General features: G+C 36.1%; 1 protein-coding gene across 2 annotated transcripts in view; it reads right to left on the minus strand.

Moving 5' to 3' along the window:
* Positions 1 to 15,357, minus strand: part of POLR3B (RNA polymerase III subunit B) — a 117,174-nt gene that overhangs the window by 31,526 nt on the left and 70,291 nt on the right. For both annotated transcript variants that reach the window (XM_063074679.1, XM_063074678.1), the window contains 4 exons: positions 13,896 to 14,023; positions 5,079 to 5,288; positions 2,227 to 2,385; positions 444 to 561 (listed from right to left, as the gene is read on the minus strand). In XM_063074679.1, the coding sequence (XP_062930749.1) occupies positions 444 to 561; positions 2,227 to 2,385; positions 5,079 to 5,288; positions 13,896 to 14,023 (615 nt within the window). The remainder of the gene's footprint in view (positions 1 to 443; positions 562 to 2,226; positions 2,386 to 5,078; positions 5,289 to 13,895; positions 14,024 to 15,357) is intronic.

Genomic DNA, 15,357 nt, shown 5'->3' on the forward strand with positions numbered 1-15,357 from the left:
ATGCAACCAGTGCTAGAATCTGGCTATATTCTAGTATATTGGTGACACCATGCAGTGGCCAGTGTGTTTTATTTTTTTAAAACACAAATCTGACCATGTCACCTCCTACAGAATGAATTCCCAACTCTTCCACAACCCAGTCCCAGCAAGGTGCACTGATCCTTCAAAACTCAGGCACTTTTATGCCATGTGTGCTGTTCATCTTGCTGTTCTTTCCACCTGAAAACCCTGCCTATTTGGTCTACATTTCAAACCTGGGTTAGGTCTACATAATTCCACAGCCCAGTTTTATCTTTTATGCCATGCTGTTTGCATGACAAGTAATCGTACTCAAAATTGCTATTTCTAGTTCTCTAACCCACCAAGACCTAACTTCCAATTTCTCCCATTCCTTCTCTTTTTGTAACCTTTCTGTGTTTTACCGAGGCACAACCAGTACGTACGTTATGGGCACATCTTTGTACTGTGGTTGCTGTGGCACACTGCTTCCTTCCAAAGGAATCTGAGTCACTGTGGGCATGGACTTATTTACAAGCACTTGTTTGTTTTCTACTTTCTCACCTAAGAAAAATAGAAGTGCGTTAGACATATCATTATCATCCGTGTGGAATGTAAAGATTACCGGGGCATAAAAAAATGTGGGGTTAGACTAGGTCCATGAAATCCAGACTTGGAAGAAAAAAATGAGCCCATACAGTGGGAACTAGAATTCAACAAGGCTCAGATGTAATTTTGCAAGCAATTTTAAAAAATCACAGTTTGTTTGAAATTAAGAAATTGATTTAGGGCACCACATTAATGAGAGATATGTCATGTCAGTAAATAGCAATTTTATATATCTCTTAGGGTATTAGAACAGGTTTGGAAAAAACAGAACCACTTATTTTTACTTACAGTTATTTCAACCAGTAATATGTCACTGCCAACTTAACTTGGGCAATGAGGAAATAAAAATATTTCTTTGGTTTTGCAGCTATTCCCATTTTTGCTTTGCATCTCTTCACGGTAAGCTCAAAGACCAACTACTTGTAGTACTATTACAACACTTATTTTCCAAGCCACACTGACCAGCATAAAGAGTGAAAGAAATTCTCCAAGAAACAAAGGCAGAGAGGAGGAGGGGAAGCCATGCACTGAGCCTTGATACAGCACTCGCCACCCACGGACCACTCACAAGATCACGCAGCTTTCCCTCCTATTGACCTCCCCAATCCAACTCTCTCCACCTTCACCACAGCTCCTGGTATGTGGTCTGCAGAGGGAGCTCTCAGTTGTTACCCCCTCTATTTTGGTGCCCTTTTAATCCTTTCTCCACAGAGTAGTCAGAATGATCATTTCAAAAGGCATATCTGATAATATTAGTGCTTTTAGGATCATAATGAAAATAGTAACATGGTTGCAAGGCCTTGCTTAGTCTGGCCCCGACCCGCCCTCCCTTTCTCTTACTGTCTCTAGTCTCACGTTCCCCACGCTTCCCTGCACTCTCTTCCCCACGCTCCCACTCTCTTCAACCTAGCCACACTGGCCTTCCTTCAGATCCTTCAACTACCAGGCTCCAGGACACCTGCACAAGCTCTGCTCTCAGCTTTGAACATATTCTGTGCCCTTCATCCTTAGTTAACTCCTACCTCTCCTCAGGTTTCAGCTCACTTCTTTGGGGAAGACTATGCTGATCTTCCTAACTAGGTCAAATTCCCTTGCTATAAAATGGCCTCATGGCTACCTATATGATTCCTTAACTTGGTTGTAATCTGACACATTTGTGTATAATCTTTTGATTAATGCCAGTGTCCCAAACTAGCCTGTAAGACCCATAAGGGTAGGGGCTGTAAATTGCATCAACAAAATTCATTACAAGTTTTTAATTATAATGGAGTCACACCTTTTAGGGGAAGAAGATCATAAAGTCAGTTTGTGAACTAAATGTACAAATGAAGAAAAACATACAAGGACACAACTCTATTCTAGATATTTCCTTAAAGTAGCTTTTCTGTGATTCAAGATTATAAGTAGAAAATTACAATTAAAATACATTACTACTATGTAAAAACAAAATGTAAAAATAGACTGGAAGGAAACTCATCAAAAATGATCCACTGTTTGAGTTTGGATAGTGGTATTACAGGTTGTTATTTATTTCTGCCCCGTTTACCAAATATTCAAAAATATTATTGAATAATTTCATAATTTCAAAAACATTAAAAAAAAATTTTAAAAAGCTTTTACCTGGAGAACAAATACCATCTGCATCTAGAATTTCATGTCGCCAGATGGGTTTCCTTGTAGTAGCATCCAACATAGGTCCCATCACTTTATCAAAAGTCTGATTGGTGTATCGTTTCAATGTACATTTAGCATTTTTATATACAAGGCAACGCCCAAAGCCTAAAATGAAACCAAAATGGGCATGAGAACCACTAGTAATATGAAACTATGAGAAAACATGAATGTTTGCTATTCAATAACTTATCTCACCTCACCTTCCCAAAAAACCCAAAACTCCTCTACATTTGGATAATCTGGGACTGGCACAAACCAAATAGCAATCTGATAATCTGAAGAAATGGCTCAGGACTCCTCCCCTCCCTACTGTCCATATAAACAACACTGGAATCTTTTTTGGCATGGATACATCTTGTCATGTTGGAGAAAGGTGAGAGAAATCTAAGAGTGACACTGTGATTCTTTCAGGTAACACAGCCACATAATATTAGAATTGGAAAGACATCACCTGGCTTAACCCCTCTGTTTTACAGGCACCATGAGGGAGATCAGAGAAATTAAGTGGCCACGGTCACCTAGCAAGTTGATAGCAGAGTTGAGAATAGACCAAGTCCACTGACTCCTGAGCAAGGATTCTTGGTAGACATCTTTTTGGTATGTAACTTCTGCTAATCTTCCCTAGAAAGTTTTCCTTTTTCTGATTTTGACATTTAGAGGATGTCCCAAACAAACAAACAAAAAAATTAAATTTTCTCCAGAGGACAGAATGAAAAGGAGAAACAACCAAATGATTTTAATGGGAGAGATAGTTTGCTTCTGTCCTAAAGATTAGAGTTTAATTACATGTTTAGATTGCATTTATCTAGTGGATGAGGGAAGAGCCCTAAGACTAATTAACAATCTAAACATTAAGAAAAATAAGCAAAATGGAGAAAAGAAAAACCTTTGGATAAGGCAAAAAACTCAACCACTGAATCCCTCAAAAAAAATTTCATCTGCTGGGTGCAATGGCGCCCAGCTACTGTATTCCCAGCTACCCAGGAGGCTGAAGCAGAAGGATCGCTTGAGCTTAGGAGCTATAGTGCACTATGCCAATTAGGTGTCTGCACTGAGTTTGGCGTCAATATGGTGACCTCCTGGGAAGAGAGGAGACCACAGGGTTGACTAAGGAGGGGTGAACTGGCCTGGGTCGGAAACAGAGCAGGTCAAAACTCCCATGCTCATCAGTAGTAGGACTGTGCCTGTCAATAGCCACTCCTATCTGGGCAACATAACCAGACACCGTTTCTTTAAAAAAAAAAAAAAATTCATACGTTGTAGTTACCCAAAAGAGCTCTCTCACTCCTTCAACACTAATATCATTTCCTAAGATTCTGTGGCTGCATTTTTCTTTCTTTCTTCCCTTTGGCCAAGCAGTTATTTCAAACTAGATTCTCTCTCTAACTCCTCAGGATATACTAAGCCATGTCAGAGTTCACTTAAATAGGAAAATGTCTCAGGATTAAATGCCAGCTATCACCAATGAAATAAATGCATGGCTGAAAAATCCTTCACTTACGATTCTCTACTAAAAGCAGAACTCCTTTAAGAAATCTAAGAATGTGAGTTTAGAAAAATCAATCAGGTAAAAGTGGATTTCTAAATAAAACTCAGTGCTCTAATGTGTTTTTAAATATGAAGGTGATAATGTGATGAAATAAATCTCTACAACTGGACGGTAGATGAAGACATTTCTATATTGTAAGCAAGGTCTCAGTCATCATGGCTCCTAGTAAACTGTGTATGGCCATAATAAACTCCGCTCAGAGAGCCAGCTGGTTTGGAAACATTATGTGATCTTGAAATTTCATATAATAGCTATTAACTGCAATGTGCTGAAGTGCAGCGTGAATCCGAACTGCATGAACTCAAGAAGTGTTTTCTTCTACATGTAAACGGACATTTGATTTACAGGTGGTAGCTTGAAAGGCTAGGGGACAGTAAACCCAGATCATTAAATTGTGTTGCAGACTTTCTGACAGATATCACAAAGTCTTCAGATTTCCACATAAACGTTACCAGTTAATCAGAAAAGAAAACATCTAGTTTTAAAGCATGGCTGTTGTCATTTGGAGGAAAAAAGAGGCATAAATTAAGTGCAGCCAACATTAACGCCAAAGACACATGTCTAGGAGTACTATTACGGCTGCCTAGCAACTACAACGAGGGAAGGGGAAGGCATAACGGGTATGCCAGAGGAAACAGTGAAACAGAGATTATGAATAGAGAAGTCACACTTCAGCTCAGGTGATGGCTAACAAGCCAGGAAGTGGTGACTTGCAAAAGTAAACTGTCAAAAAAATGAGAGAGAAAAGCACAGAAACCACAAGCCAGGTTTTTGCATGTGTGTATTTTTAACTTTTGATAATTGGCCAAAAAAAAAGGTGTAACAGATTATGCAGTCAAGATGTACAAGAAAAAAGCTTTTACATCCACATATTACTGCTGACCTCTCAAACAGGTTTGTTGTTGAATATATCAATAGATGCATTCAAAAAACTTAATTCATTTATGGTCATTCTTCCTGGAAAATAAGCAAATTCTTACATTTTTTCTCTTTGAGGAATTGTCTCAACTCATCAATAAAATAACAAAGAAGAAAAGATTCTGTAGTAGTATATTTAACAAATTATCTCAATATAATATTCATTAAAAAGCCAACACCAAAACACAACAACCTACAGTCTGTATATTACAAAATTCAAATCACTTGAAACTGACATTAACATTTTGAGAAGTGATTTTTACATTAATCACCCTTATCTCTAATTCTGCAAAAAGCACCTTTGGTGTTAGAGCTTTGAAAATTCACTTACCTCTGTCCAAGGAGGCCTTGTTTAAAACAAGAGCATCTTCAATATCATAGCCACTATAACTCATCACAGCAACTGTCGCATTCTGTCCAGCTGGCAATTTCTCAAATTCTATCAACTCAATGGTTTTTGTTTTAACCATGGGTTTTTGTGGATAAGCTAATAGATACATAAGAGTGTCAATTCTGTTTCGCTGGTTATATCCAATGGTACCTTCATTGATATTAGAGAAAACAAAATGCAACACTCATAATTAGGTAGCAATCAATATAGAGATAAGCACATTAACTTCGCTAATTAAAATGAAGAAAATCTTCAGGTCTAACATTTCAAAAGCAATACCCTCATGGTGGCTAAGAACTTACTTTTAAAAGCATTTTTTTTTTCACTAATATTTAAAATCCTACAAAGAAGAAAAATTACACTCAGGGTATACTAAACAATTTCGATTTTTTTGATTTATATACTTGAGCCCATTTGAGGGATTTTAGTTTCCACTGGTTAATTTCACAAGTCAACAATTCTGTATTTGATTCTACTATGTTCCAGGCACAATTCCAGCTGGTGGGGAAAAATAATGGGAAAACAACGCCTTGTGTTCACAGGCAAGGAGTTTATACAGGGGACAAATAGATATATTTCATAAAAAGAAATAACAATCACAAAAGTTCTAAATGAGAAAGAAAGCAGGAGAGAAAGCAAGAAACAGAATAAAGAAATCTCAAATGAAAGCAGGGAAGAGTGGATTTATTCATTAGTTTAACTGTTCACTTATCAAGCAGTTAATAAATATCTACTCTGTGCCAAACACTGGAGATAACGTGGAGAAAGGCGTTGTCCCCTCCCCTAAGGAATCTAGGGTAAAGTCCAATCAGGGCTAGGCTCTTCCCTCCTTGGCAATTAGCCTTTCCTCCTGATTGGTCTTTGGAAGGGTATTATTGGGTCACTGTCAGCTGCAAATTAAATCAGAATGTTAACCTTTCTCTCTTTTCCCCTCAGAAACCCATTGGGATTCATGGATCTGCCTGAGGAACCCTGGGCTTGTGGACACACAGCTGATGATACTCAGGGACCTTAAAATTGGAAAACTCAGGCTTGCCTGAGTGGAGCTTGAGGGTGGGCTACTGAGCCTCTTTAACTTCTAGGTATGCATTTTTTTCCCCATGAATGGTTGAGAAGAACAGATGTTAATATTAAAAGAAGGCAGCGTTAAGTCTCTCTTGTGCATGCTTCCATAGTGACACATACACAACACCCACACACTCCAAGGTGCCTATGTGTCATTTCATGGAGTTATGCTCAAGGGGAAGCAGACACCAAAACTCAATAATTATTTCCTTTCACTTTTTTTCCATAATCCTGTCATTAAAGCAATGGTGATTTCAATTCAGGGATAAAATAAACTATTCAAGCAGCAGAAACGATATGGTACTCCTCCACAATTACTATTGAAAGAAATAATAAAAGCTGTAGTGTGTACCAAGGAAATGGACCTAGGACAGTGCTGGGCTCATTACGGATGCTCAATAAATGTCAAGCGAATTAAACTGAAGAATCCCATTATACTTTTTTATGACAATATAATTGATATGTTTGTGCTTAAATCTTTAGGAAATTTATCAAGATTCAACTGAAAAACAATAATCAAACTGAACTTCATGAACTTTTTGTCAAGTGTGCTCTATAAATTGCCAATTAATTTATTTATTTTAGTGCCAACTAATAAACAAGGCAGGACACCTGGCAACAGCTCACTTACTGTTTTAGAAATAAGAATACTGCTGCTGAGATTGTGGTAAAGTTCACTAACAATGAGTTTGTCCTTTTACATGAAATCGTTTAAAATTTATGTTGAGATTTCAGCCCCAGTTGTGTACTTTACCCAGCTTGAGGCAAGGGTTCGGGCAACGTCCCACCAGGCTGCCAAGCATGTCTTCTGAAACCTGAGACAAGCATTATCATGCAGCAGGGAAGCACAAACGGCTGCCCCCTGGACAATGGTGAAAGAAATTGATCCTGCTATAAATGGTGCTACCAGGCCGGAACACAATTCTTGGGCATTACAACTGACCACTGAATGGAAGAACAGCAAAATAGTTTAGCAAATGTTTGGTGCTTATGACCTCATCAGCAAATTTTCTTTAAACAATTTGTGGGTGTATACATGCACATACATTTTTAGCAGCACTGACTATGGGTGTGTAAGTTAAAATATGATTTATAAACTGTAATTTCTGTATCATAAAACTTCAAAACGACATGAGACCCCACAATTTTTATAAAAATTATGAATGACTAACTAGCTTTTTAGCCAATAAGCAACTTTTTTGAGAAAGTGTCATACAGAAATTATATTGTAAGAAATTGCTTGCCTGTGTCTAGCTCAGACCTGGATGCCCCTATTACTACTTTCGGCTTCCTTAAGAAAGGCATTACATATATGTGTGTGTGTCTGCATAAAATAACACAGTGAGAATATCTGTAAGCTGTATTTTACTTTTGTCCCATTTTGCTGTAACTATGGCCTCCAATGATTTCCTTTTCCTAATACCCAGGACATATCTTTCTTACAAAGCCATATTTTCTTGACAATATCTTTCTTAAGAAGTCACAAGTTGGCATAGCAAGGTACACCAATATAGGTTAAAATAGTGAAGAACTGCTTCTTTTTAAGGTGGGATAGAAGTAAGGTACACCAATATAGGTTAAAATAGTGAAGAACTGCTTCTTTTTAAGGTGGGATAGAAGTAAGGTACACCAATATAGGTTAAAATAGTGAAGAACTGCTTCTTTTTAAGGTGGGATAGAAAAGGTTAGTGAGGATGTGAACAGCTTAGAAAAGGTATACTGAAAAAAATTAAATGAAGTTTTATGAATATTTTTGTCTTCCTTTGTCTAATTTCCTTTTCATTTAGCCAGCATTATTGAATACAATAAACTTCATCCATTTCAAGTGTACAAATTGATGAGTTCTGACAGGTGTGAAACCATCTCCACAATCAAGATCCAGAACACTTCTAAAACCTCCAAAAGATCCCTCACTCTGTCCCCGGCCCCAGGGAACCACTGATCTGTTTTTTGTCATTATAGATTAGTTTGCATTTTCTAGAATTTTCTATAAATAGAATCACATAGTATCTGCTTATTTTATCTGGCATAATGATTCTGAGATTTAACCATATGGTTGTGTGTATGGCACTTCATTCTTTTTTATTGCTGAATAGGATTCCATTGCATGAATTACACTGTTTATTCATTTCACCTATTAATGAATATTTGCTTTGTTTCCAGTTTTCAGCTACTGTGAATAAGGCTGACATAAACATTCGTGTATAAGTCTTTGTATGTTTTTATATGTTTGAGTAAATACTCAAGAGCAGAATTTCTGGGTTGTTTGGTAGGTTAACTTCAAGAAACTGCTAAAGAATTTTCTAGAGTGATTATACCACCTGACATTCCCACCAGCAGTGAATGAGCATTTCAAATGGTCCATATCCTTACCAACACTTAGTATGCCAGTGTTTTTAATTTTAATGATTCTAATGAACGTGCAGGAGTATTTCATAGTGATTTTAATTTGTATTTACCTGACAACTAGTAATGTTGAACATATTTTCATGTACTTATTGCTCATTCCTATAACTTTGTGAAGTGCCTGGTTTTTCTCTCTGTTTTTCCTTTTAATTAGGTTGTTTGTCTTATTATTGAAGAGTTCTTTATATATACTAGATACAAATCCTTTATCAGATATATAGTGCAAATACTTTTGCTGATTCTGTGGTTTGCATTTTCATATTCTTAACATTATCCTTCAAAGAGGAAGGTTTAATTTTGAGAAAGAACAATTTATTAATTTTGTGTTTTTATAGTTTGTATTTTCTGTGTCCTATCTAAAAAAATCTTAGCTTAACTCAAGTCATAAAGATTTTCACTTGTTTCCTCTTCAGGTTTTATGGATTTAGCTGTTATATTTAGGGCTATGATCCATTTGTGTTAATTTTTTATATGCTATGAGGTCGGAGTTGATGTTCAGTTTCTTCCATCCAGATATACACATATTTTATTTTGTTGTGAAGACTTTCCTTTCTCTATTGAATTGCTTTGACACATTCATTAAAAATCAATCACCCATAAATATGTGGGTCTATTTCTAGACTGCTGTTTCTGTTCCATTGACCTATATATGTCTAACCCTTCTGTCAATATCATACTTTCTTTACTACAGTAACTTTATAGTAAGTCAAAATCAAGTTGTGTAAGTCCTCCAACTTATCTTTGTTTCAAAATTCTTTTAAAAAATCTGCCCCTTATTTCTTAACAATTTCAGTGTGCTCAGAGATTCATTCATTCATTTTTGAAACATTTATTAAGTACTTACTATACTATCTACTAAACTGGCACTATGCTAGGCACAAAGCATATAGTACAGGTTGAGCATCCCTACTCCAAAAATCCAAAATCAGAAGTGCTCTAAAATCTGAAACTTTTTGAGTGCCCACATGATGCCAACTGGTGGGAAATTCCACACCTGACCTCATATGATGGGTTGCAGTTAAAATGCTGTCAAAACTTTGTTTCTACACAAAATTATTTAAAATATTGTATAAAATTACTCTCAGTCTATGTGTATAATTTAGTGTTAAAACTTGGGTCCCATCTCCAAGATATCTTCCTTAGGTATATGCAAACACTCCAAAATCTGAAACAATCTGAAATCCGAAATACTTCTGTTCCCAAACATTTCATACTAGGGATACTCAACCTGTAATAAATAACACTGTCCCTGTCTTTTAGGAGCTTATAATTTAAACTCTAGCTGGGAAGGCAGCCTGATTGTGATTCACATTAGATAGGAGAAAGTGAGAGAAGAAGTTAGTTTGGGTTGAGAAGAATTTTTGCAAGTTTTATAGATAACATTACACTCGTATAGAAGACATAATGTAACCTTTTATATATTACTCAAACAAACTGGGATTCAGCATCTTTGTCAGAAAAAAAAGGTATATATTATACCTCGATGGATTATTATTGTGACTAAAAGAAGACATGTAGGTAAAGCACTTGGGTACTCAATAAGTGGCAACATTCATTATGACCAATATTAACAATATTAGTAGTAATAATAAAAATATATATCCCATCACCCTGCAGTATCACCCATTCTACCTCCAACTTTAACTTACATATGTAACTTTAGTTTAATTTTACCTCCACAAGTATTCATTGTCAATATTCTAGTCTTAGGAAACACCACATAAGCTTATACCTAAAATAGCTACATTGATTTAACATTTTTTTCTAAACAGCAGCAGAATTATAAAAAAGAATTGCCAGGGATAATTGAACCAGACTTTTTTATTCATTTGAACCCCAAATGAATAATGAATAAATATGCTAAAAAAATTCAAACAGAAAATGGGGAGAATGAAATAAAATTTTACGAGGATCTTTGTATATTATGTCTTTCTAATCTCTCAGAATTCTCCAGCCTCTTTCCAGTACATTTCATCCTACTGTAAAGTGGGGAAGTGGGCAATACAAAGGAAGAAACTATTCACTTAGGAACAGAATACACTGCAAACAGAAACAGAAGCTGCATTAGCTCCTGAGTTAAGAAACCAAGTCCCACCAATTTGGAGTTGAAGAGGAAAAGGATGGTTAGAAGCTGCCGGTGGGGGCCAGGAAGGTCTAATGCATATTCATTAACTGAGTTGACAGTGACTGAAAGATCCTTTTAAACAGGAGAAAGTGTTCAACTAGAGGATTGCCAGCTAATAAAATATGCAGGATATGAAAGTGTGACTCGTATGAACTTGGCATCGGCCACCAATAGGACACAGTTCACCCCAAGACACGGTCTGTGCTTGAAGTGCTGAGTGACCTGGAGACCTTGCCATTTCCACATCTGCCTGACTTCTCGTTCTGAACTACATCACAACACACACGGCCATATCCACTGAGGAGAGGAGTTTCTCAGCAGCACAGTAAGATGTTGGGAGGAAACTTGAACTTTATTAATATCTTAAAATGCCCAGGATTTAAGAAACACTCTCTGCTGGTGTTTTATTTTGGATTAGCTCTTTTACACCCAAAGTAAGGCTTTCAGTGTTTGTGCTAATCTTGGTCTCCTTCCTAGTGATAGAAAATGATTTTCATTTCTTCACTGTTAGGGGTGGGGAGGGGGGGAGGTTGGTAAGGAATGGTAGACAGCAAATTTTCCAGGTTGGCTAGGATATTTGGTGAATTAATTCTGGGCTACTATTTTCTACTTTCTACATAAACTAAAAGACAGATAAATAATAATTATTATTTTAGAAAATTCACATAGAATATGAGAGTTAAATAGTCTTCAGCAATGGCTCATATTTAAAATGGGATAGAATGTGACTTTTAGTTATCAGCTGTCAAACTGCCTAGAATTAAAATGATCCAGAGATGTCCTACTCAAAGTGCTAAGTCTGCACTTACTGACCTGGGTATCTGCTGTGGATTTTCTCCCTCTGCTGACCTTTTTCCTTTTGTGATTTTTCATATAGACCTCGCTCAATGCTTCTGCAGCAACTTCAATGTCCAAAGAGAAATGTTGCCATGTTATGTGCCAACTTTAAATTTACTTTTATCTATGGCTTTTCTTTCCAGTCAGGTGTTTAATAACAAATAGTAACAAAGGCTTTTTTTTATTACTTAAGATATTCAGTGGCTTTTGTCTTCCTCGCGTCAGCAGTAACGTCAGAGGATTGTATCCAAGGAGCTAAATGTGCAGGACCCAGGGTCAGAGCAGCTGAATACACCAACCTCAGAAAACACAGACAATGAATTGCAAATGACACTCAAAACAAAACGAGGAAAAAAACCTTCACACAGAAAACTACAAAAGAACTCTACAGACACTGAATTGGTTTTCTGTACACACTGATCCTGCTTAACTGTGTGTGGTAACTAACCGAACATTTCAGATACTCATGGCCACAAAATAAAGCCTTTTTTTTTTTTTTTTCTTTTGTGGGGAGGGAAGTTATAAAAATAAAAATATTATTTCTTTCCTTCAAGTCTATTCTTCATTTAATAAAAAAAGAAAAAGCTTTATTAAGTACAGACAGATGCAGCTCTTTCTGTTTCAATCTTCAAACACACTAAACAGTGGCATTAGCGATCGAGTGATTAGTCTTCTGTTAATTCTGCTGAAGGTTCTACACAAAAGGTGTATTGTTTCAGTTGGGATTCACATCATGAAACAAAATGGTTTGGTAAACCCAATAGAAGTGATAGCCCTTTCATGACACACAGGGTTCAGTACTGTATATTTCAACTTGTTAGCAAGTCAGAAGCATAAGTGGGAAATCAGCCTACACTGCTGCTAAGGATGAATGGGAAAGGCTAAACTGATGAGCTGCTGTTTAGATTTTCCCACTGGGAATTATTCTGAACTGTCCAGGCATTACATCATTCAGGTAAATGACAGCAGGACAACATGATTTTTATTCCTTCATGGCTAACCAAAGGGCAGTATAAAAATTTATATACTCTCCATCCATAATGAAGAAATAGGATTCTTTAATTGTCAAGCTATGGTCAGTTGCAGCTGATTGCTGGAAACTGAGAAGCTAACTACATTTTGGTTGTTACCGAAAGGCGATGCAAACACTTTTCCCTCTACATTTTTATGGTTTCTTTATGAAGCTCCTTCTATTGTACTTTAAATCAGACACGACAAGTCATACTGATGTCATAGACAAATATGAAAATAATATTTATTAAATTTATTAGGATTTAAAGGATTTTTTAAAAAATTGCAAAAAGGCTTACAAGCAAAACTTTTTTTGGGTGGGTGTGCTGGTATCCTTTCTGTACCACCCTCAGTTAAAAGTCAAAATACCTCTACAGCATACCTCTCTACCCATACTATACAATACAGCCATACCAAAGTACTGAGACTTTCCCATACAATGCTTGCTCACACTTCCAGACCTTTAAAAAATACTTGCTGTATTCCAAGACTCAGTTCAGTTCTATCCTTCGGAAACAACCCACTCTCTACCTTTAATTGACCTTCCTCCTCTAATTTCCTTAGATCTTGGCTTTTGGTCTCTTACGAAACTCATCACACTAGACTGAATTACAGTTTTATTTGTTGGTCTCTCCTACTAGACTGTGAACTCACTGGGCACAGGGCTCCGTCTCATCACTATATTTTCAAGCTCCAGCCATGTTTGTCCTATAGTTAAACTCAATAAATGTTATGGATGGATGAATAGATAAATTAATAGATGCATAGATGAAGGGAAGAAAAATAAGGGAGAAGGAAAATGAACTCAGAAATTGGTGTGACATGAATTGGATAAGTTTTAGGAGATACAGTGGCAACTGCAAGGACATAAGGGGTTCAATGATGTCATCCAGGCAATTATTAGGTACATTCTAATACACACTGTACATTTTATCTCTATTTTTTTCCCTCCCCACTTAACCTTGAGTTTTTCTGCTCTTTCTTACATTTCTCCTAGTTAATGATTTACATTTTATAGGGCTTTTCTCTTTATATTTACTCTTTCATAATTCCGTGACATTTATTATGTGTTGCTTATTATAGGTCAAGGAAACAAGTTCAGAGAGGTTCTCTCCATTTCTATTTAAGCTTTAGACATGACAGGGCACTGGCAAGCACTGTAGAGTTCCACTGGCAACCCCCTGAGTTTCGTAATCCTCAGGTGTTACCAAGGCCTGATTTGTCCAAACACAGAATACTAGCGAAGTAAGAATAAAGACATAAGTTTTTTTTCCCCCGAGTATTCAGAACCATGTTTAAGAAGAAAATCTTACCCATAGCTTGTTTCCCCATGGCACACTGATATGTGTTTCTCGGGGACTGATTGTGGTGAGGGTACGGGATCAGGCCAGCACAAACGCCAAGAAGGGTGAAGGGTTCAATCTCCAAGTGGGTTGTATCCCTATCAAGTTAATGAAGAATGAGACATCTTAAAAATTAAATACTAAAATAAATGTCCATAAAGGGTATAAAAATATTATTATCTAGGTCCCCAAGGCATTTTAAGACAATAAAATTTGATGCTAGAAAAACAGATAAAATAAAAGATACTTAAACAAAATATAATAAAACAAGAACCTTAGAATTTCTTTAGTGATAGAAATTTTTATTAGTGATAGAAATATGAGAAGGGAGACAGATGGAATGCCTATATAAAAAACAAACCATTACTATAATACATACTAATTAATAACAACTAACACATAAAGAAATTACTATACTGAACACATAGGAATATTGTTATCAACATTATCAACATGGACAAGTAGCCTGCTTTTCTTCATTCTTTCAACTTACATCAATTGGAAAGCTGTATCAACATTTTACGGAGCAGAATATATTCCCTTTAAGAATCACTACTATAGATCTATAGGAACGAATACCATAGCCATGAGCTAATTGTGGCTACTGAGCACTTGAAATGTTAGGCTAGTGTGTGTCACTGAGGTACTGAATTTTTTACTTAATTTTAATAACTTTAAATTTTAAAACTTAAATTTTAGAAACCCAGTTCAGTTATTTAAAATCTTTTAATTATACTGGGAACAACTTACATTTGTATATCTACTTTTTCAACTGTAAATGTTATGAAATCATTTCCGATGAAAATTTAGCCTCCATATTAAGATGTGCTGTAAGTGCATACCAGACTCTGAAGACTTGTAGTTGGGGAAAAAAAGTGTAAAATATTTCAGTATTTTAGTATTGATTATGTGTTGACATGACAATATTTTGGATATATTAGGTAAAATAAAAATATTATTAAAATTAATGTCACTTAAAAAAATTTTTTTTACTAGAAAATTTGAAGTTATATAAGTGGCTTGCATTATATTTTTATCAGACAGCTCTGCTACAGATATTGAACACAATATAATATTTCATCTAGCAGATGTCAGAATCTTGGTTGCTTTCACAATATCTCTCTGCAGAAAACTCAGTTTTTGACTAAATGAGAAAGAAACTCAGAAATTTCAATGGGAAAGAGCAGCCAGACCATTTTCAGGTTTTGCTGAAAGTAACATATCACATCCAGGATCTGTCATCTCTGCCGGCCCTCTATTTCTTCAAGTGTTTGTGAAGTATACCCTTTTACAGTACCTGTGGAGAGAAGTGATTTCCACGATAACCAGGTCCCAATCAATCATGGAAATTTAGTTGCAATATACCAGGTAAAAAATCTCCCACTTATCCAGTTATCTACCTATTTTTTTCTTCAATGCACATGTATTGAAT

Source organism: Cynocephalus volans, chromosome 12 (assembly GCF_027409185.1).
Source record: "Cynocephalus volans isolate mCynVol1 chromosome 12, mCynVol1.pri, whole genome shotgun sequence".
NCBI classification, from domain to species: Eukaryota; Metazoa; Chordata; class Mammalia; order Dermoptera; family Cynocephalidae; genus Cynocephalus; species Cynocephalus volans.